General features: G+C 38.8%; 2 protein-coding genes across 3 annotated transcripts; one reads left to right on the forward strand and one right to left on the reverse strand.

The window, feature by feature from the left end:
* Window positions 1-1,594: 1,594 nt before the first annotated feature.
* cdkn2aipnl (CDKN2A interacting protein N-terminal like) lies at window positions 1,595-14,524 on the forward strand. Its single transcript, XM_017705309.2, has 3 exons — window positions 1,595-1,883; window positions 12,450-12,558; window positions 14,215-14,524. Exons 1-3 carry the CDS (start codon window positions 1,618-1,620, stop codon window positions 14,218-14,220), a joined length of 381 nt encoding a protein of 126 aa, XP_017560798.1. The 5' UTR covers window positions 1,595-1,617; the 3' UTR covers window positions 14,221-14,524.
* ube2b (ubiquitin-conjugating enzyme E2B (RAD6 homolog)) lies at window positions 14,519-24,105 on the reverse strand. Of its 2 annotated transcripts, XM_017705307.2 has the most exons (6): window positions 23,933-24,104; window positions 23,024-23,104; window positions 22,140-22,165; window positions 21,164-21,253; window positions 16,521-16,609; window positions 14,519-15,382 (listed from the first exon to the last, which is right to left on the reverse strand). In XM_017705307.2, exons 1-6 carry the CDS (start codon window positions 23,974-23,976, stop codon window positions 15,254-15,256), a joined length of 459 nt encoding a protein of 152 aa, XP_017560796.1. In that variant the 5' UTR covers window positions 23,977-24,104; the 3' UTR covers window positions 14,519-15,253. The 2 variants fall into 2 exon arrangements, with proteins under 2 accessions (XP_017560796.1, XP_017560797.1); XM_017705308.2 differs by lacking the exon at window positions 21,164-21,253 and having other exon boundaries at window positions 23,933-24,105.
* Window positions 24,106-24,120: the final 15 nt, after the last annotated feature.

A 24,120-nucleotide genomic window follows, 5' to 3' on the forward strand; every position in this document is an offset into this window, starting at 1 on the left:
AGGGCCTGTTGCAATTTTTCCCTGAACTGCCTGCAACCACCCTCCTCCTTAAGCTTCCACCATCTAATCTTTGGTTCTGTCTTCACTCTCTTCCTCTTCTTTGTTTCTAATCTCATTCTACAGACAACCACCCTATGCTGCCTTGCTACAGTTTCCCCTGGCACCACTTTACAATCTCCTTTAGGTGGCATCTCTTGCTATGGATATAATCCACCTGTGTGCACCTCCCTCCACTCTTGTATGTCACCCTGTGTTCTTCCCTCTTTGGAAAATACGTGTTCACCACAGCCATTTCCATTCTCTTTGCAAAATCTACAACGATCTGACCTTCCACATTTCTGTCTTTCACACCATACATACCCAGCACCTCTTCATCCCCTCTGTTCCCTTCACCAACATGTCCATTGAAGTCTGCACCAATCACCAATCTCTCCTCTCTAGGGACACCATCTACCACTTCATCCATCTTACTCCAAAATTCCTCTTTCTCCTCTAACTGACAACCAACCTGTGGTGCATATGAACTGACCACATTAAAAATTACACCATCAACCTCCAACTTCAGGCTCATGATCCTGTCTAACACTCTCTTTACATCCAGAACACTTTTCCTAAGCTGTTCCTTTAGGATTATCCCTACTCCATTTCTCTTCCTCTCTACACCATGATAGAACAATTTGAATCCACCTCCAATGTTCCTGGCCTTGCTTCCTTTCCACCTGGTCTCCTAGACAAACAGAATATCTACCTTCCTTCTCTCCATCTGTCTGCAAGCTCTCTGCCTTTACCAGTCATTGTCCCTATGTTCAGAGTCCCTACTACCTACTGGGGCTGGAGCCTATCCCAGCGGTCATCGGGCGGAAGGCAGCATACACCCTGGACAGGTTAAAACATAAACAGAAATAAAAGAGAAAAAAAAACCCTGTTGGGTAAATGGGGAGTCCAAATATTATTGCAACAGAATATGTTACAATTATGTTCCCCAACTAAAGATACTAAAGACGTACCCTTGATAATACCACCCCAGTAACAGCATTGCAGTTAGAGATCACATATTCTCTCCTCCTCTCTTTTCTGTTGTACTTTTTTTTCACAGTGATAACAGCTCTGTTTATCAGTCAAGCAAGCAGATCTAAACAATAGACAGTAGGCTGCTGAACATACAGTACTGGGTAAGAGTCTTGGAGGTCTTAGCCAAGAGAATTGTGTACAACTTCCAACCTGAATTTTAAAAAGCTGTCACAGTATGTGAAATTGAAATAAACAGAAAACAGTTATTTATAAATTCACTTTGACCTGTATTTAAACAAACCCAGTACGAAGACAAGATAGTCGATGTTTTAACTGTTTTTCTAAATATATGTTCATTCTGAAATAGAGGCCAGAAAGCTGAGACGGGGGTCATTTAAGACTATGCATGTTGTGAAATGTTCAAAATCCTTTACAGTAGGCAAAGCAGTGATGCTTATGTTTAAAAGGAGCATCCAGGAAAGGCCTAGTCCTTTATGAGCAAGGAGACTTGAACTTTGGGAAAATAAACGCCAGTGCTTATTCCGACAGTGTCCCCCAGCCAGTAGGTGGCAGTAATGTAGTTGGACCGTAAGTTACCAGCTCAGAATGGAAGTAACGTTTATTGTGTCCAGTCAGATCACAACGCGTGGAGAGAGGATGTCTGCTTCTGGGGATATAGAGCAATTTATTGAACAAAACAGGCATTTGTCAGACATTGTAGAGTCATTTCGTACAATTTCCGAGAGCGACAAACACTGGGAATCTAGGAGAGCTTTCATTTTTAGAAACATTAATGACTACGAAGACCCTCACTTGGATCATCTTCTTGCTTTGTCAATGGTGTGGGCAAACAATGTGTTCCTCGGTTGCCGGTGAGTGTTGGTTTTGCTACTGATGTCTGTTCTTTTCTTTATTTATCTATATCCATATATTTGAACTACATTTGAAATCATGGTTTAATGTCTATCGGACTTGATTTATGTCACCGAACTCCCCCGACCGGTTTCTCGCGGAGAGTGATGCATAGCTTAGCTTTTCTTTTGTGGTTTGGGCGACGTTCAACACCGAAAAACTGAGGCCATATTTCCCGTTGGAATGAAATACTAAAATGCAATTCCTAGATCGCGCCTACATCTGTGTACACGCATTTCCCCCGAATCGTTTCAGTGCATTTAGATACATATTTAATTGTCGCCGTTAACAATAAATATTGATTTGAACAAAAAAAGTCAATCGCTCCTTAACTACTGTGTCGAATATATACATATCTGATTATTGGGTTGTTTACTTTGAGTTTACTTTTAGTATGTTGGTGGCCTTTTTTGGTGAAAGAGTTTAGTTTGTCAGAATATCCTGTCTGTAGTTTTAATGTTGGTAGCAGTTTCCTTTAAGGTCATCTAGGCATTTAAAATATCCTAACTCTAGTTTTAGCTATCTGTAAATATATGCTAAAGTAGGACTTTTAGGCTACGTTTACACAGCAGGTTAAACTGGCCCGAATCGGATTTTTTTTTGTTTGGATGTCCACATTATCTTTTACGTGTGATCTGTATGTGACGTCAGTCTGAACAGATCAGCTCCTAAACCGACCCGCATGCGCAAAAGAACGGCGTCCTGAGGTAAACAGACATGACGGCCAGTCAACTTCTTTGGTTTGCGTCCTCATGATTCTTTAAACGCTTCAGCCTCGGAGCGGCTGCTTTGAGTCTCTTCTGTTGTTTTTGGTACAGAAACATCAGCCTAAATAGTCTCAGCAGCGCGAAATTATGACCAATGTCGAGTTGGACTGCCGTAAAAGTCACATGAATTCCGATCTGGCTGTTCAGACTGAGTCGCACTGCCGCGGGTCGGATACGGATCGGGTTTCAGTACCACATATGAAAGCGTCTCAAATCGGAAATGGAATATGACCGATTTAATGTGTTTTTTTTGCTGTTCACACTGCCACACAAATGACGCGTCAGTGTCACATGTGAAGGAAGAAGATTGGATTTGGGTCAATTTTACCTGCTGTGTAAACGTAGCAGAGTGGGAACGTAGCCAATAGGACAGGGGTGTCCAGTCCTATCCCACAAAGGTGTGGCTGACAGTTTTCTGCCAAAGCAGGCCTCATTTGTTTGAAGACTGAGACCATTTGATTAAACACTATAGAAATCAGGTTTACTCCTTTTAGTTCAGAAGGAATATCTACTGGCCTTGTGCAGAGAAGATTGGAAGCCACTGCAATAGAACATGAGCAGAGGTTAATAAACAAAAGAAATAAAGAGAACAAGACACTGTATGTCAGAAAAACATAAAGCTCCATTGGTCATTCCCCATGGGGGTAATCGGACCACAGTCTGGCCATATTTTTGGCAGCTAACAGGACTATCAATGCTGATTGGGTCAAATCAAACCCATCTGCAGCTCAACATTAGAAGCAGTATGCAAAAGGAGTCATAACCTCTTTGTTTTTTGCTGTATGCAGGTCACAGTTATATTTGTGTGCTTTTTGTAATCTGCAGTTATTACGCATTGGTTTCAGCAGTGTTGTGTAACAGTACTGTAGGTTTCATTTCAACATTTGGACAGACACGCTGCTCATACCACTTGACTCCTCATATGATCATGTGAAATATGATAAGCATTTTGTACTAAATATGAGGTATATGTTACTTTAGGAATGTGCCAATAAACGGTGAAAGTGTTGTTAACACAGAGAATCAGTCAGATACTTTAGTGTTCTTGGTTAACAAACTGCATTTTAATAGTAAATATTTCTGATAAAGTAGAGGAGTGATAGCATATTTGATTAAATATTAGTTATTTAAAGTGTTCAAGGTAAGAATGTTCAGAATATTGAATAACTGTTTATTGCCACATTCCTAACGCTCACACTTGACTCTAATTCATAGATTTACATTTACAGCATTTGGCAGACGCTCTTATCCAGAGTGACTTACAGGTTGATAATTTTTACACCGGTAGGCCAAGGTGGTGTTAGGAGTCTTGCCCAAGGACCCTTATTGGTATAGTGTAGGGTGTTCGCCCTGGTGGGGGATTGAACCCCAGTCTACAGCGTAGAAGGCAAAGGTGTTAACCACCACACACACACACACACACACACACACACACACACACACACACACACACACACACACACACACACACACACACACACACACACACACACACACACACACACACACACACACACACACACACACACACACACACACACACACACACACAAGACTCACATGCACAGATCTATGGTCTCGGACACAGATGAGTGTAGCTGCTAGAAAAGTACAATGACAAGGCTGTAATGGAACATCTATCAATTTCAACAAATCAAATGTCTTTAAACTGAGAATCAACTGGATATTTTAATGTGTGGTTGGCAGGACCAACAGGATAACAGAGCTCAAAAGTGGACTGGTCCAAAACCTGACACCTGGTAACCGTAGGTAGACATACATAAATGTCGTGCCATCGCAGAAGTACATTTTTAGATGTAAAAGCTGGCTAAACAAAGTAAATAACTGCTTTAATGATTAAACTAGCTAGATAACTTTTGCTAACTCTCAGTGCTGCAAAAAAATGGATCAATACCATGACAGAAAGTATGCATGCCTGTAGATATAAGTCCATATTGGTGTTTAGCTCTGCTGCAATGCTGTTTTTATTTTCTTTTTTAACCTGAATTATTTTAGTGACTTTTGAGTGATGCACTGACTGGAGAGCACTTTTAATTTTGTTGTACTTGTGACAATGACAATAAAGATCTAAACCTAACAATCTAGGCTGCATTACCAGTCTTTATAATCCAGGGAAAAGCTACATCCTGCAGTAGGTAATAAGCTGGCAGTGTCTTACATGATTAAAAGGGGTCTGCTTAATTTACCTTACTTTTAAACATTATTGACAGTCTTGAACATTAAAAAAGTGGAAATGGCTCAGTTTGCTACAGTAAAAGAACATGAAATATGCTGATTGTAAATGTTCCCTATGCATCTTATGTGCACAGTGATGTAAAGACATGGTTGAAAATATGGGTTTAAACTAGGGATGTATCAATATTGATATTAGCCAGTAACTGTGGTCATTTAATCAAACTCATGATGCCAACAATTCACAGATACCAACATTCCAATACCCAGTGACACCCTGTGCACATGGAGATCGAACACAAAGTCACTTTAAACATTCTGCCTTTGCATATTCCAAGACCTACCCATCCTACAATGTGTTATTTTAGCCCATTTTAAACACAATCACAACTGCTTCCCCAATACAAGTGCATACTCAAAAGCTAGAAAACAGGCAAAAGCGTTTTCTCTCCCAACAAAGTCCGCATACACTGACTTTACTCTGTGACTAAATACAGTAGAGATTTATACGTTAATACAGTGTGGTTTTGTTTGTTTTTGATTGTGTAAAATAAGTCACTGGTTGAAATATGAATTCTTCTTCTTCTCCTTCTTCTTCTTCTTCTTCTTCTTTCGGCTGCTCCCTTTAGGGGTTGCCTCAGCGGATCATCTGCCTCCATCTTGCCCTATCCACTGCCTCCTCTACTTTTACGCCAACCATCTCCATGTCCACCTTCACTACATCCATAAACCTTCTCTGAGGTCTACCTCTTCTCCTTCTACCCGGCAGCTCCATCTCCAACATTCTTTGCCCAATATGTCCACTATTCCTCCTCAACACATGTCCAAACCATCTCAACCTGGCCTCTCTGGCTTTATCTCCAAACTGCTCCACCTTCACTGTCCCTCTGATCTGCTCATTTCTAATCTTGTCCTTCCTTGTCACTCCCAACGAAAATCTCAGCATCTTCATCTCCGCCACCTCCAGCTCAGCCTCCTGTCTTTTAGACAGAGCCACAGTCTCCAAACCATACATCATAGCAGGACGCACTACTGTCTTGTAAACCTTCTCTTTCACTCTTGCTGCTATCCTTCTGTCACACATCAGCCCTGACACCCGTCTCCACCCACTCCATCCTGCCTGCACCCTCTTCTTCACCTCTTTTCTACACTGTCCATTGCTCTGGATGGTTGACCCAAGATATTTGAAGTCATCCACCTTTACGACCTCTACTCCTTGCATCTTCACCTTTCCACCTGCCTCCTTCTCATTCACACACATGTATTCCGTCTTGTCTCTACTGACCTTCATTCCTCTCCTCTCCAGTGCAAACCTCCACCTCTCCAGATTCTCTTCCACCTGCTCTCTACTCTCACCACAAATTACAATGTCATCTGCAAACATCATGGTCCATGGAGTCTCCTGCCTTACCTCGTCTGTCAACCTTTCCATCACCATTGCAAACAAGAAGGGGCCCAAAGCTGATTCCTGATGTAAACCTACCTTCACCTTGAAACCATTTGTCACTCCAACTGCACACCTCACCACTGTCTCCCTATCCTCATACATGTCCTGCACCACCCTAACATACTTTTCAGCTACACCTGACTTCCTCATACCATACCACAGTTCCTGTCTTGGCACCCTATCATATGCCTTCTCTAGATCCACAAAGACACAATGTAGCTCCTTCTGACCTTCTCTGTACTTCTCTACCAACACTCTCAACGCAAAAATTGCACCTGTGGTATCCTTTCTGGGCATGAAACCAAACTGCTCACTGATCTGAACCTCTCGCCTTAGCCTTGCTTCAACAACTCTTTCCCATACCTTCATGGTGTGGCTCATCAACTTTATACCTCTGTACTTACTGCAGCTCTGCACATCACCCTTGTTCTTAAAATGGGGACCAGTACACTGCTTCTCCACTCATCAGGCATCCTCTCACTCTCCAGGATTTTGTTAAACAACCTGGTTAAAAAGTCCACTGCCTTCTCTCCTAAACATATCCATACCTCCACAGGTATGTCATCTGGACCAACTGCCTTTCCATTCTTCATCCTTTTTAAAGCTGCCCTCACTTCCACTTTACTAATTCTCTGCACTTCCTGATCCACTATCTCTCCCCCCGTTGTCCTCCTCTCTCTCGTTTTCCTCATTCATTAGTTCTTCAAAGTACTCCTTCCATCTACTCAACACTCTGTTCACTCACTAGTACATTTCCCTCTCTATCCTTTATCAGCCTAACCTGCTGTACGTCCTTTCCAGCTCTATCTCTCTGTTTAGCCAAGCGATACAAGTCCTTTACTCCTTCTTTACTGTCCAGCCTCTCATACAGCTCATCATAGGCCTGAGCCTTTGCCTTTGCCACCATTCTTTTCGCTATGCGACTAGCCTAACAGTACTCCTGCCTACTTCCTTCATCTCTCTGGTTATCCCACTTTTTCTTAGCTGCCTTCTTCTTCTGAATACTCTCCTGGACTTCCTATTTCCACCACCAACTTTCCTTGTCTTCTTTGCTCTGACCAGACGAAACACCCAACACATTCTTGCCAGTTTCTCTCACCACCTTGGCTGTAGTTTCCCAGTCCTCAGGTAGCTCCTCACTGTCCCCAAGGGCCTGTTGCAATTTTTCCCTGAACTGCCTGCAACCATCCTCCTCCTTCAGCTTCCATCATCTAATCTTTGGTTCTGTCTTCACTCTCTTCCTCTTCTTTGTTTCTAATCTCATTCTACAGACAACCACCCTATGCTGCCTTGTTACAGTTTCCCCTGGCACCACTTTACAATCTCCAATCTCCTTTAGGTGGCATCTCCTGCTAAGGATATAATCCACCTGTGTGCACCTCCCTCCACTCTTGTATGTCACCCTGTGTTCTTCCCTCTTCTGAAAATACGTGTTCACCTCAGCCATTTCCATTCTCTTTGCAAAATCTACAACCATCTGACCTTCCACATTTCTGTCTTTCACACCATACATACCCAGCACCTCTTCATCCCCTCTGTTCCCTTCACCAACATGTCCATTGAAGTCTGCACCAATCACTAATCTCTCCTCTCTAGGGACACCATCTACCACTTCATCCATCTTACTCCAAAATTCCTCTTTCTCCTCTAACTGACAACCAACCTGTGGTGCATATGAACTGACCACATTAAAAATTATACCATCAACCTCCAACTTCAGGCTCATGATCCTGTCTAACACTCTCTTTACATCCAGAACACTTTTCCCAAGCTGTTCCTTTAGGATTATCCCTACTCCATTTCTCTTCCTCTCTACACCATTATAGAGCAGTTTGAATCCACCTCCAATGTTCCTGGCCTTGCTTCCTTTCCACCTGGTCTCCTAGACACACAGAATATCTACCTTCCTTCTCTCCATCATGTCTGCAAGCTCTCTGCCTTTACCAGTCATTGTCCCTATGTTCAGAGTCCCTACTCTAACCTCCACACTCCTGCCTTTCCTTCTCTCTCGCTGCCTTCTAACCTGCCTTCCTCCTCTCCTCTTTGATGGTCTTCGACTTACAGTAGTCCAATTTCCACCGGCACCCTGCTGGTCAACAGCACCGGAGGCGGTCATTGTTAACCCGGGCCTCGACCGATCCGGTATGGCAATCATATTTGTGATCCGCATGATAGTTTTATGCCGGATGCCCTTCCTGACGCCACCCTCACCATTTATCCGGGCTTGGGACCGGCACCAGAAGTACACAAAGTACACCCGTAATGGCTGGTATATGGAAATATGAACATGAAATATGGAAGGAAAAGCTCAATGTTCAACATGGCTTCTGTTTGAGGAGAAATTCCTGCCCATCAATTAAAAGAGCCAATCAGGTTGCTGGTTACGTGAGGAGAGAAGGGTCAGTGATGTTGTGGCATTAGCAGGAAAAGCCCCTTCTTTGTGGAGATCGCAAGTGTAGTTTGTGTAATCTGTTTTTTAAACAGTAATTTGACATACGTATTACAAGTATTTTGGTCCTTCCTCATTCTAAGGGATAGGAGAATTTGGATGGCAGTACCCATTTAAAATGCTTGCTGTCAGTATTACATATTGCTCCAAGTGAGACATCTAGAACTTCAGCATAAAAGTTCATTGTGCCAGAGAAATAACCTATTTTCCTGTGTTGCCCATTGCTGTTACAATACCATTCTGTCAATGTGGTGTACTCTGGGGTATGGCCATGGGCATGACAGGCTTACCCTTTGAAACGGGGATGGAATATTTGAATTGTTTTTCTGTCACTGCATAATTGCATTTCACTCTCTGCCAAGCTCACTGCTCAGCAACCATCACTATCCGCCATTGCCACAGTAACAGAATTGGTAAGTAACGAAGAACAGCTACTTTGTTACTATACTGTTTTTTTTTTTAGGTACTTAAAATGCTAGTCAGATATTGGTGAGGAAAAAATGTGCAAAATGTCAGTAGTCAGATCTACAAGTTATATCAAATGAATTATTTCAGTGAAATGCAGTAATTATATTTAAATGCAATCTTCCATACGTCAATTGAAACTGCAAGAAGAGGGAGTGAGGTAGTCTCATATTGTTGTGCTTGTTGAGGAATCTGATGGCTTGTGGAATGAAACTGTTGTAGTCTGGCTGTGAGGGCCCAAATGCTGCGATACCTTCTTCCAGATGGCAGAAGAGAGAACAGATTGTGTGAGGGATATGTGGGGTCAGTCACAATGCTAGTGGCTTTTTGGATGCAGTGTATGGTGTGCGGTCAGAGGCGGAGGCGGTGAAATTCCCAACCAGGCAGTAATGCAGCTGCTCCGGATACTCTCTATAGTACCTCCCTCTGTAGGGTAGTAAGGATGGTTGGGTGGGAGCTTTCCTTAACTTCTGCAGGAAATGGAGATGCTGCTTTTACTTAAGTTGTTGTTTAGAATCCAGGTGAGGTTCTCAGTAGCATGGAACTGCAAGACTTCAAGGTGGAACGAAATTTGATTAAGATATTTTTTTTTAGCCTTGAGAGATTAGCACATCTGTGTGTGAATCTGGCCACAGCATTATCCAGTCTGCTTTTGGCTGACACAACAATCTACTGTGTTTATTGGATTTGCTTCAATGCTTCAGTTCGTTATCAGTGCACCAGTGTTTGAATTTGAAGCTCCAGATAACCAGTTAATTTTTAAATGTTTCTTCTTTTTCCAAAGCTGAAAACAAGTGTTAAAAAAACTGTTATGGTTGGTTTTCTGTGAATTTGGTACTTATAGTTCTGTTTAATTCATAAGCTGGCATGGGCGTTGTGAAAATGCCGTGGCAAACATCTAACATTACTTCATTGCATGAAGTTATCACATCTTCATTGTGTCTGCCCGCTGTGGCAGTAACCTGTGTTTTGGATTCAATAATTAGTTTTAACTGAGTAAATCTTGAAAATGCTGATGAATCACTCTGAATTTTAAAAGTACTGAGATTACTAGTACTTTTGCTTAAGGAACTCTGCCACCCCTGTCCAATAATTCAGTTCCTGACAGTACCTGTCATCTTCATAATTGGCATGAGGACACCAAGGTCCTCTGTAGTTTCTGAAGTGTTTTATGAGATTGTGGAAAAGTCAGACTGTTTTTAACTTCTTGAAAAGCTCAGGTATGCAGCACACACTCTTCAGTGACATGGCTATGGTGTATAATTTGTTTTCATTTGAATCACTTGTTGTTAGTTTTTACCAGTAGCAGCTCAGTTTAGTCTACAGGCTCCGTAGTTGGGTTATATTAGTAGTTAGTTGAGTTGATGAAGTTTTATTGTGTTACCTACTCATATTATAACAAGCGTGAGAGAGCTTGTTGTTAACTAGCATGCTGGTGGCAAAGTATCATTTAATATAGATTTTAAGAAATTAAGAAATACCAGGTATGAGTAGCCTAGCTTCCTGTTAGCTGGGGTTTGGTAAAAACCATTTTGTGTTTGTTTCTTTTTAAGTAATCAGTAAAGACAGACAAAAAAAATCTAAAGAATAAACTTCTGGTTGATCATTTTTAGTTGAACAGTTTTTACTATGTTTTTTTGGCAGAATGAACATCACAGAAATTTTGATCCTAGCATGCCTGTGGACTTTGCACATGTGAAAAATGAGCAATAACAGTGGGTGACTTTTTTTTTTTGTCACATAAATTAAAGAAGGTGATTGTAGTAATATTTTGGCACTTAATTCCGATATTTGTGTAACATCCAGTCATTTATGTGACACCACAGATTTAAAAAAAAAACAAAAAAAAACACACATACATTTACTTTACAGTACAAACAGAAAATACTAGGGCTTAATTTCCCTTGGTACTGCTTTGCTATACTGGACATGTCTTGATGAAATTGCTTGTTGGGCTTGACTAGATTCTCAACATCCAGGTAAGAGTGCAGAAAATGTTTTTTAGTTCATTGCATGTTATACCCCACAGTTCCTTTAATGTTTGTGATGTCATTAAGTCACAAATTTTTTACAGTAGTTTTCAAATTTGTGATTTTTCCCACAAAGTTCCTAGTACTATTCTTGAGTGACAGCCATGCTGCTTTTTTTTTTTTTTTTTTTTTTTTTTTTTTTTTTGCTTGGATAATGCTCAACACTTTTCCAAGAATGCCTAATGTTAGTATTGCTCTCTTTTTATGGGGTATGGCAATTCGTTTTGCTCCATCACCCATGTACTTCTAGATTTTGTATGTGCACATGCACTGACTGGCCATCTCATTAGGAACATCTGCCTTGTGTCTACACTCATTTTATTGTCTCCATTTCTTGATACGTTTGCACCTTGTAGTTCTGCAATCGGAGACTGTAGTCCATCTGTTTCTCTGCACAATTTCCTCTTGCCTCCTTTTACCCTGTTCTTCGGTGTTCAGGACCACCACAGAGTACTTGGCCCAATATTTGGGTGGTGCTGAATTTGGCTGCTGCATCCAATCTATTTGTACCTCTGCAACACACACCAAAATGCCACTGCAGTGCTGACATTGGTCCACCACCTAAAAAAGAAATACCTGCTCTGTAGGGGTCCTGAGTTACTGTTGTCTCTGTCAGCTCAAAGCTGTTTGCTGTTGACGTCTCTCATTTACAAGGCGTTTCCATCAACAGAACTGTGCTCGCATTTTTTCCTCCATTCTGATGGTTGATGTGAACATTACCTGAAGCTGCTGGTCCATATCTGCATTCATGCCAGAAAGACTAGGGAGGCCCAAACCAGTATTAGTATAGTGTTCCTAATAAAATGCTTGATGAGTGTATCTTGCTGACTTATTTCGAAGATGCAGTCAGTTTTGCCTTTTGATTTTATGCATTGCACTACAGCTAGACGTTTGGCTGATGAGAGAATTGCATGAAAGAGTAGGTATACAGGTGTTCCTAAGAAAGCCCTTGCTAAGTGTATTTGAAAGATGCTTTTCAATAGGGAAATTATTCATCAGAGAACACGGCAGAGATGCTGGATTGTACATCTGCTTGTAGTTGAAATGGATGCAATAGCTTAATTTAGTGGAGAAAAAAGGAGCAGCAGTTAAGCTTTAAGTATATTAAATGTCTTTCGTCACATTTACTGTTTACATTGACTGCAAACATTGTTCCTTTGTCCATTTTATTTTAGGTACAGTCAAGATCTCCTAGACAGAGTGAAGGAGATGGCTAACGGAATTGTAGTTGAAGATGCACCTGTTTTTAAAACCCGAGATGAGATCATCAAGAACCAGCAAAAGGTAGATTTGCTTGTCATATTTGCTCTGTAATGTCTAGGCTTGTTCCTTCTGCACCACAAAAAGCTGCTATGTTAAAATCATAATCACTTTATTTCTTCAAGTATTTTGCATATACAAGGAACATTTCACATGAGTGCACACATATATTACCTGTAACATACTAAAGAGACCACCCATATGGAAAAAATATATATTTCATCAAATATTTTTTTTGCAATGTATGAAAATGGCCAAAAAACTTTTGTTAAATATTTGTAAATCCTTCTAAATGCATCTGTATTTATCTGTAAAGTGACAACTAATCAGACACTTGCAGATAAAAGCACACAGTGGAATCAAAAGAATCAACACAATAATAATAATAATAATAATAATAATAATAATAATATTGTTTATTATTATTATTATTAATAAAAAAGGCAGAATCAGGATGAGAGGATTACCAAACCAGGCAAACACAACAAAGTTCAAAAACCGGTAGTCAGGAATACAACACAGACCAAAGAGAAGAGACAAAAAGCAACATTGAGAAATACAAAAAACCACAGACAAGAAAACCACTCAGAAAAGCAGGAGCAATGCTTCACAAGATACCAGGCAATCTAAACAGTTTAAGTACGGCAAGGGACAGAAGTTACACATCAGTACTCGTGTAAGGAAGATCCGTGAGGTGATGATTGAGAGTTCTGAGTCACATTGTCTCTTAGGTAGTTCTTGGAGGCTGGAGTCTGGGAGAGAATTGGTGTTCTGAGTGTGAGAAACTAGAGCTGGAATATATTTGTTCAATAGAATTTAAAATGCATTTATTCGTAATTACATTTCCTCAGTTGTATGTAGTTTTAACAAAGGCTACAAGTATAATTAGATTAAATGACCCTTATTAGTCCCACAGCAGGGAAATTTCACCTCCACGTTTGACCCATCCATGCAGTGAAACCAAACACATGAGGTGGCAGTGACAACACTCGCCCAGAGCAGTGGGCAGCCCTATCCACAGCACCCAGGGAACAATTGAGGGTTAGACTATCAGCAGCTGTTTACTGCTGCATCAGGATACCAGCTGCTCGAATTCCTCTCTGTAAGTGAACTCATTGGCTATGAGGCGCACCACAGTGGTGTCATCTGCAAAGTTCAGGATCTTCACAGCTGCTTCCTTAAGAGAGACAGTCTTTAGTGTAGAGACTGAAGAGAAGGGGTGAAAGCACACAGCATTGTGGATGTCCAGTACTGAGGGCCTGACATGTTTTCCTAGCTGCACCTGCTGTCTCCTGTTATTCATGGTCCACCAGCACACGGGGCAGACTGCTGGGACAGTTTGGCACTATGATGTTGAATGCTGAGCTGAAATCCACAGAGAACTTTTTTGGCGTCGGTTCCAGGACTGTCAAAAGTATATACTTGCTATATAATTGCTAATGCATGTAAACCATAGTAATAATATGAACTGTTAATTGACAATATTGAGCAGGCAGCCTCCTGTTGTCTTAGAATCAGCCACATGGTATGTGTAGTTTTTTACAAAACATCAATCATTAAATGGAAAGACACTGTAAAATGTAAATTGAGACACATGTAAATAATCTCTAAAGGATGTGCCTGTAGAGCAGTGATGTAAGGCGTTGTCCTAATTCTTTTTTTCCTGAATCCATTTTTCAGAGGTGACACCAAAGCTACTCATCAGGTGTTTTTGCAGTCTCTTGATGAACCTGACCAGTGAAGAACCCAAGAAAAGGACAAAGAGGACAGTCATGTCAACAGATACGACGATCGACTGGAAACTTTTAATCTAGTTTTTGTCACATACATTTTCTAATTGACTTTTTCATTTTTTTTAAACTCAGACTATGGATCTGTAATAGTTTTTAAAAGCCATAACTGTAAAATGGCTTTTTATGTGAATGCTGAGTCTAAAGGATGTCACCATCACTCAAAGTAAGAAAAAATAAAAATCAAAATCAAATTAAAATCTGAAAAATTTTATTTTGCTTGTACAGCATACAGTATAAATGGTTTTTATAGGATAAATTCACAAAAACTAACTTCATCCCACACTAACACATCCCTTGTCATGGAAACACTGTGACAATATAACCCACACTTTATTTGAAAATGTACTTATATAATTTTGTATAGGACAGAGTATATTCATTAATGCACATTTCACTTATTTGCAGCCACATACAAATGAAAGTGAGTGTTAAAGAATATCAAATGAGACACAAAGTGATTCATTTGGTATATCTAATTCAACCAAAGTGTGATTCTTTAGATTGTGGCATGTAGCACTGTTGGTTTAACCCTTGTCGGGTACAAATTCAGATTCACCATATTTAGGGAACATGACACTATAAATAATATAGGGATTTATATCTTTACACAATATTTTTACCAACAGTCTGCTTTTCTTAAAAACAAAAAGTAAAAAAAAAATGAACCATTTGAAAATCTCTTAACAGCAACAATTCAACAAAATAATTTTACAAATTCTGTTAGCAATAACTTACCATGCAATAAAAAAGAAAATTAAAACCAATAGCACAATGATTTCTGCTCTCAGTAAAATATCAGCAAAGTCCCTATTGATTGTTTTCCTCTTGTAGCACTTAAATTCCTTTTGTCAGAATTTTTTTTGTGATGAGGTAAATGAAAGACTGAAGAAATTCGTAAGCGATGTTGGAACAAGGGGACTCCAGCATTAGGAGTCAACCCAGCTTTGCTCCACAATAGCAGAAACTCTCTTCTCATACTCCCGCTTGTTTTCTTGATAGAGCTGTGCTGCCTGGCTGTTGGCTGGGCTGTTGGGGTTGGGCTCATCCAGCAAAGACTGCAATAAACAAAAATATATTTGAAACCGAAACGGATTTTGTGCAAACATCAGTTTGTCCTCATAGTGATGCATTAAGTTGAATCAATTTGGAAAAATAGGTTCCCAAAAGCAAATGATAAAAAAAAATTATTCATTTTTTTAATATAACTGATCAGTATGGTCCTTTTAAAATTGCAACTCCGACCAAGTAAATGGCTGTTTATTCATTCAGTCACAAATTTTATATAGTGACATACTTTAATGGCCACTTTCTACCTTAAGTTACTTTTAGCTCAAATGTACTGCCAGAACATTTATTGTTCTGTATTAAAAAATTAACCTTAGTGCACCACAAACACAAGTCATTTCGAGTACATCCTTTTTGGAAGGACTGAATATTGAGATTTAATTCTTTAATGCCTACACAAAACAAGCAGCCATTCCTGCCTACTTTCTACTTATCTACCTAATCTACTTGCCTACTTTAATAATGTTGCCATGTGTTGTCAGACAGTTTGTGTCATTCTGTTGCCACAGGAAAATTCAAACAAGCAAAATATAAGTTAACATGCTTCACATTCAGTGGAGTTTTATTAACACTCTGATCATGTGTTTCCCTAAAGATGTGCATTCTGTTCTGACAAAGTTTGATATGGTTTTTATGTGGCCCACCTGACTACAGTGAAATTTGTAGGAAAAAGGCCAGGAGAGTTCCAGTGCTTAACCAAATGGAACATTTAAGGGACATAGCTTCACAATTTCCAGGAAAACGGGTTGTTGGTATATGTCTGTGGATAAGAGGAAAGTGGACTAAAGTCCCCTGAATCCATTGAATTCTAGGAATGTCACTGGACACAGCCTGACTGGTCATGCCCAGCAAAATGCTGGTGTGTTCTTTATTATAAACTGTTTATTGTTAAAATTATATTATACAGATAAAATCAATTTCACTAACCTATTAAATGTGACACAAAAAAGACAAACGCAAATGTTAATAATGCTTCAATGGTAAACACTCACCAGTTTATTGTCAGTCCTTTTTTTTTTTTTTTTTTTTTTTAAATAAAGCCTTGACAAACATGATGTAGGTGATGTGTTTCCAAATGTTATTTGGAAATAAGAATACAAAAGGTGCTGCCAAAAATGATCAACTCACCTGGATAGACGTTAGAATAGAGGATACATCATATGTAGGACTCCAGCGATTCTGAAGAATGTCTAAACATATACTGCCATCTGCGTAAACTGTTAGATTCAACAATGAGATTAACAATGCATGACGGGTGCATTCATTATTGGCTGCTATGTAGGACACAGCCAGTTATTAGTATTAATCTAGTATAGTATACCCTTTTATTGTTGAAAACAGTGTGTGGTACACAGATGCCTCTACATGCAAAACGCATTAACAAAACAATGGCAAATTCAGAAATACAACAGCAAATTCATTTACTTGGCACCAAATAAAAAAAACAATACTGATGATTGGTTACAGTGACTATGGAAAGCTGAGAACTACTGAAACTTCAGTATATAATTTCTTATATGGACTTTTAAGGGCCATTTCCTTCTTATAATCGTTCTCTTTCACAGTAAGAAAGTTTTAGCACAGCCTACTCAATTTATGCATGTATCATATTACGTATGTCTAATTTCTGATGAGTTGGTAGAAATGTGCATAATGATAGAATGCTGTTTATTCAGAATCATATTTTCACCAAGATACTCTCTCTTTCCACAGTCATTTAGACTGATGTGTGCTATAACCAATCAGCAACAAGCATGAGACTCTGGACCACACTCAGTTATTATGAGTTATGAGTTAATAATAGGCCCAAGCGATATCTAAAAATAATTAACACAGTATATTCTAGTCTAGAAAAATCAAGATTATCTCGCCCGGCCTCCCCCAGATTCACAGATTTGCGGTGACATGCGTGCTATTTGCGCTCCCTGCTGGAGACTGCAAGTGACTTTCAGAGCCATGCCCACATGCTTTCCAATTTGAAAACGAGTTTACGGCAGCATTTTCATAATTCAGCTAACCACCGGGACACTTCACCTGCACAGAAGTTAACTTTACGCTAATGTCCAGTCATTTAGTTTTTTTACTACAGCAAGTCACTGAGCCAAGATGAAATTCCAAAGCATTTACTCAAATCAGCATTTATTTCCAATATACACTGGGAAACTGGGGTTGCTATGCACTGAAATGCTAGCTTCATTGCAAAGATTCCTCTTATTTCAAAGTTAGCATCTCTTGAAAGTAACCTGATTGTGGTGGATGAATTAGATTAATCACTGAAAACATATTTAAGAGAAAAAAGTTCACACTGAAAGTAAAAGTGGCTCAAATTACTTCAAGATGAATTAACTTTTTTTTCTTCACGTGATAGAATTTTACACGTATGGGACCTGAGCTTTGACTACCCTCCACGCAGCAACGTCATTAATATGTCTGGTACAATGGTTCCTGCTTTGTATATTCCATGTTGGAGGACGAGACAAGCATGGGTAGTGTAAGCAAACATGGCACTGTTAAACGAAAGATATCAAATGAACAGCTCTTGAAAATCAGTTTTACTTGAGTTTTACTTGTCTACTGTTTGTCCTTTAAGTAATAGTACCACATTTGATTCGGAAAAATAAGCAATCTGCTACCTTGAACTTCAAACACTAGACTCTAAAATGACCAGGTTCAACAAAGTGAAAAAATGTTGTTTGACGTTGTCTTGCTGAAATAAGCAAGGCCTCTCCTGAAACAGATATTGTCTGACCGCCTAAGTTGCATAAACTTGTATATTTTGTTTAGCATCAATGGTGCCTTCACAAATGTGCAAGTCACTAATACACCCCTATACATTAATGGATGCTGGCTTTTGAATTGTGCGCTGATAACAAGCTGAGTGGTCTTTAGCCCTGAGGACCCAGCGTCCATGATTTCCAAAAATAATTTTAAATTTCAATTTGGTAGACACAGGACACTTTTCTATGGGAGGCAAATCCTGCCAAAAAGGAAATGAAAACAATCAAATGCAAATGCAAACCTCTTTTTGCCATTTATTTTTCCAAACATCTGCACAAGTATGAAATGCCTTTTTTTGAAATTTGTAATTTCATTTTTCACATGAGCACAAGCCGTTTGTGACAAAAATAAAAATAAATTGAAAACACCTCTTTGTCATTTCATTTTAGTCCTTGTTCTGGTTTTTCACAGCCAAATCTAAAATGAAAACGCTAACAGACAAAAGAAAACACAAACTTCACTTTGACTTTTCTTCATTAAACGCAGAATACGTGTCAAAACTAAAATGAAAATGCAAAGTTTACTTTCTTGTTTCTTTTTCATAGCGATCGGCTGCAAATCTGACAAAATTAAAAATGAAAATGCAAAATGGATAAATCAACAGCAAAGTGACCGTCTGTGATTCTGTTTTCGGCGCTGACGTGCTTTAACTGTCAAAATGAAAAGGAAAATGAAAACGAACATCAGCGCCACCTGCTGGAGATTCACTTTTCATTTTCCGGTTTTCTATTTCTTTTTCTAACTGACCAACCTGCAAATATATGTTAATAAGTTCTGGGCGGGGTTACGGGGTACGTTTTAGGACAGCCCCAGCCGTCTGCGTCAGAATCGCCATCATTCCTCAAGATAAAAGACTTCGAGTCTCCAGAAAAAACATCGTCATGAATCTGGTGAAACTGAACATCAGACCAAATGCTGTCAGACCAAACGGCCTCAGAGAAAAGGTATCACACCAAACGGCCTCAGACAAAAGTTATCAGAACAAACACAAGCCTGGTCGAGCATAGACTGGTTTGTATGACTTAGAAAACTATGGTGTATCTCGATATAAATCGCAGTGTAACATTTTCAGTTTTTTCTGAGGCTGTCTGATCTAACACCTTGTCTCTGGGGCCATTTGGTCTGAGACATGACGTGTTTTTCCTCGGACGGCTGGGGCTGTCCTAAAATGTACCCTGTAACCCCGCCTACTGCTAATTAACATAATTGCATGTTGGACTGTTAGAAGAAGAAATAGAAAAGTGGAAAAAGAAAAGTGAATCTGCAGCAGGTGGTGCTGAAGTTCGTTTTTATTTTCCTTTCCATTCTGACAGTTAAAGCGCGTCCATGATGAAAACGGAATCAGGAACTGTCACTTTGCTGTTGATTTATCCATTTTGCATTTTCATTTTAATTTTGTCAGGTTTGCAGCTGATCGCTATGAAAAAGAAATACGAAAGTAACCTTTGCATTTTGATTTTAGTTTTGACACGTATTCTGCTTTTCACGAAGCAAAGCCAAAGTGAAGTTTGTGTTTTCTTTTGTCTGTTAGCGTTTTCATTTTAGATTTGGCCGTGAAAAACCAGAATAACGACTAAAATGAAATGATAAATAGGCGTTTTCAATTTATTTTTATTATTTAATTTATTATTTAATTTAATTAACTTATTTAATTTAGTTTTGTCACAAACGGCTCGTGCTCATGTGAAAAATGAAATTGCAAATGAAGGCAATTCATTTTCAATTTTGGCAGGATACTTGCGTAGATGTTTGGAAAAAGAACTGGCAAAAAGAGGTTTGCATTTACATTTTATTGTTTTTCATTTATTGTTTTTTTGGCAGGATTTGCCTGCCATACTTTTGCACTTTACTTCAGTCCATCTTAATGAGATCAGTCCCAAAAAAGGCAGGGGGGTTCTGAACTGTTTAAATATAGTGTCTTTGTTGCATGGAACAGTTTTAACTTGCACTTGTGGATGCAACAACAAGATGTGCTCACAGACAATGGTTTTCAAAAGTGTTCCTAAGCCAATGCAGTCATTTCCACTACAGAATCATGTCTGTTGCCTGAGAGCGCCAAGATCACGGGCAGCAAATACTGGGTTTTCAGCCTTGTACCTTACGTACAGAGATTATTCCAGATTCTCTGCTATTTGCCCATGCAGTCTTTCACATAGTGGTGAACCCCTCCCCATCTTTACTTCTGAAAGACCCAGCCTCTCTGGGATGCTCTTTTAATATCCAAACATGTTACCGACCTGTTGCCAATTTACTACCAGGTGTTGTTGTTTTGTTTGTTTGTTTGTTTTAGCATTACACAACTTTATCATTCTTCTGCTGTCCTGTACCAACTTTTTTTTTAAACATGTTGCTAGCTTCACATTCCAAATGATCATATATTATAAAAATATGACATTTTTCAGTTTCAACATTTGATTTCTTGTCTTTGTACTATTTTCAAAGAAAGACGGGGTTTGAATGATTTGTACATTATTGCATTATGTTTTTATTTTGATTTTGCACAGCATCCCAAATTTTTGGACACAGGATTGTTCAATGAAAATTGAGTTTGCCTTAAAAGTCACATTAATTTCTGATCTCAGTTCAGACAGTTCACAATACCATGAAAGAGGCCCCAGTTGGAATTGAAACTAAAATTGAAATGGAACTGAAATCAGATTCAGTGTGTGTTGTTTTTTTTTTTTTTGTTTTGATTTTTTTAATACTGTCACACAAAATTACAAATCTGTGTCACATTCATTCACAGTCAAAAAAAGACTGGATTTGGCTTTTATGTGCAGTGTGAGCCTAAAGAATCATTAATTGTTAAAATACATCATTGTTAAATTACATTTTGGGAGAAAATGGCATACAGTGTAATATAGTTTGACCCAATCTAACAAAAATGAATTCTGTTTAAACAGGCCTTAAGGTTTAGCACAAATATCTGCAATACATTCTCAATAATCTTCAGAGATGTGATTTTGGAAAGAAAACTGTTCATAAACACTCACCATTGGGGTGGAACATTTTGGAAATAAACCGAACTGTAGGAGGCTTGTTAGGATATTCTTCTGAAAATTCTATTACAAGCTTAAATGTACCTGCAGGATGATACACAATTAAGATTACATGGAGTAGTTGGTAAGTATGAAAGAAACTAATCCTTAGCTTAGACAAAATTTCTAATATAGACAAAGCCTTTAATGAGAAACTGAATGGTGATTAATAAACTGATTACAATACAAAGAAAATATGCATTTTCAAGGGCGATCCACATTTGTTAAGTAAGATTTTTTTTTTAAACAAAGGATACACTCTACACTTACGGTTGCCTTGGTCATTACCAAGGCAATGTACATCTGAGATATACATTGATATAAGAGTTATAGCCAATCTGGCTAAAGTGCAACTTATTTATGCAAGGCATACAGAATTCTCAGCTGAAATGTACTGCCAAAGGATTAAACATCTCTCTCCTAATCAACGCTGGTGTAGGATACTAAACAATCTCAAACATCACATAATTTTAATAAGTGTTTTTCACCTTTATGAACTGATTTACTATCTGAATTTATAAGTTATTGCTTATATACGTATAAACTTAATTTGTACGTTTTAACTGAACAAGACCAACAAAGATAAGGTGATCAAATATTTACTAAATGCCAGCAAATGCCAAATGATATACACATGAGACATGAACATGAACACTCAAATCACTGGGAAGCTAAACATGTCAACACAAATGAGCCAAAAAGGAAAGAAAACTGCATAAAGTTTTCAATAAAATTTGCTCACAATTTTTTAATATATTATAAATGTTTTTTTTCTAGAATCCCTTGTTCTTCTAACCATGAACTCTCAGTTTGTCCAACAGGAGAACACTAGAGTAAATTAATGATTTGGACAAACTCAGTTCTCTAAACCAGTATTTTCTAACTGGGATTTGCATGCATTTAATTTGAATTTGTCAGTATAATGGCTTACCATCCTCAAATGGTGTTCCCACAGGCCTGAAAAAAATGAATATTTACCAATTAATTTAACTAATAAATACCTGAAGGATAGCCATGCACTAACTGAATGCAAACGCATTATTCATTATTACTGAACGGCTATGCACTGTTTCTGTAATTTCATCTGGATGACAGCATTTCATAGAAAAGTATGGATAATATCATTGCTGGGAAAGTTTTTGGGGTTAGCTGAACTCATTTTTTGATATTGGATTATAGTGAACTGTGCATTTATATTAAGTTGTTCAAGATTTTTTTTTATATATATAATTAGGAGAGAAACTGGAAACTGACTAATTAGAAATGTGCCAAACTCACTGAAAAGAAATGTAGTTCTTGGCCCAATGTCTAAACTATGGGGCCAGAAGTCCCCCCCCCCCAGCCAAAGGGTAAAAGTTCCCCTTTAGCATTTTTTACATTTTCATCATAACAGCACAAAGTATTTTTCACAGATCTTTCACTGACTGTCTAGCATCCGTATTTCTTCCTGGGTCGCAGGGGGTGCTGGAGTCTATCCCAGCACTCATTAGGCAGAAACCAGGAAACACCCAGGACAGTCTGTCTAGCATTAGTGATGTAATAACACAATTTGTGAAGAATGTAAAAACAGGAAACCACTTGACATATAATTTACGTGTCAAGTAATATCTTAGTTTTACATTCTGAAAAATAAATTCTGTAAATCAAATGCTTTTTAAAATTTTGTCCTATAAAAAGAAAACTGGCTGCTGTTGCAATTTGCATTAAAAGGATATTGTTCTTAAACAGGGACTTCTACCTCCATTTCCCCCTACCTGTTTCATTTTTTTTTCAGTACAGCATAGTGTTTAGTTAAAAACGCCCTTTACTACTCACCCAAAAATAACTGCATTCCACAGCATGATATTGTTTTCTGATGGGGCACCACTCACGCCAGTTGGTGGGTCTTCTTGAAGTCTGAGTACAGAGAAATGCTTTTGTTAGCTGCAAATGGAGCCTCACCAAAGTCTCGGGCTGTGTTACCTGTGGTTATAACAATAGTAAGGTAGAATATTCTTTACCATGGTAGCCAAGTGAATAAAGCTCTTATAACCTTTTCAGCCATGGAATCCCTTTATAAGAACAGAAAGCCAAATATTTATAGTATTTTCTACTTACTGATCCTTTTGCAGAGGACATGAAGGGATGAAGAATCTACGCATACAAGTTCAACTAAACAATCTAGCTGAATAACACGTGTGTTTTTATTGCTGAACGAGGTGGGCACAGGTTTCGCTACGTAACGTTACCTTGTTTTACACAAAAAAACCATGACATGTCGAATCCGCTGGTAAGGTTATCTCCTACCCGGACTAGCATATATCATTAGAGCCACTAAACTGCTTAGCAGTGTGGCTAACATGTATATAAGAATATTCGGTTGCAAAGCAGCAGCTGAGCTGCCGAGTGATGGTCCCTTTATTAACCTTACTAAAATGACCAAACCAGCCTGCGAATTTAACTAGCTCGAAACCAACACAACGAGTTTGAAGATCCACTGCTGGCTATATAAAGCATTCTAAGAGTGACAAATATAATGAGCAAGCTAACTACATAAACACAAGGTATAAAACATGGTTTAGATCCTCGGATAAGGAAGTGCTAGCTTGCAAGCTAAACTGCAAGCTAGCTACACTTACTAGCCGACATCTAGCAAACATCTAGCTAACCGAGCTAATTTAGCTTAGCTATAAATCAGACTGCACTGAAAGAATAAACAACACTCTTGAGGCATATTTTACACACCTTTTGAAGTCTCTCATTAGTCGCCTTCTTGCTGGAGTGGACATGATTAAAGGACTCGGAAAATATTAAGTCATAAAATGTGCAGGAGTCGGATATAAAGGGACGGTTCGGAGCTAGCTGTTAGCTGTTACTGTGGGTTTTCTCCTCCAAACAACCAGTGACGTCATGTGCCATGTAACCCCCCCCCC

The sequence above is a fragment of the Pygocentrus nattereri genome, chromosome 16 (genome assembly GCF_015220715.1).
Source record: "Pygocentrus nattereri isolate fPygNat1 chromosome 16, fPygNat1.pri, whole genome shotgun sequence".
Lineage (NCBI taxonomy): Eukaryota > Metazoa > Chordata > Actinopteri > Characiformes > Serrasalmidae > Pygocentrus > Pygocentrus nattereri.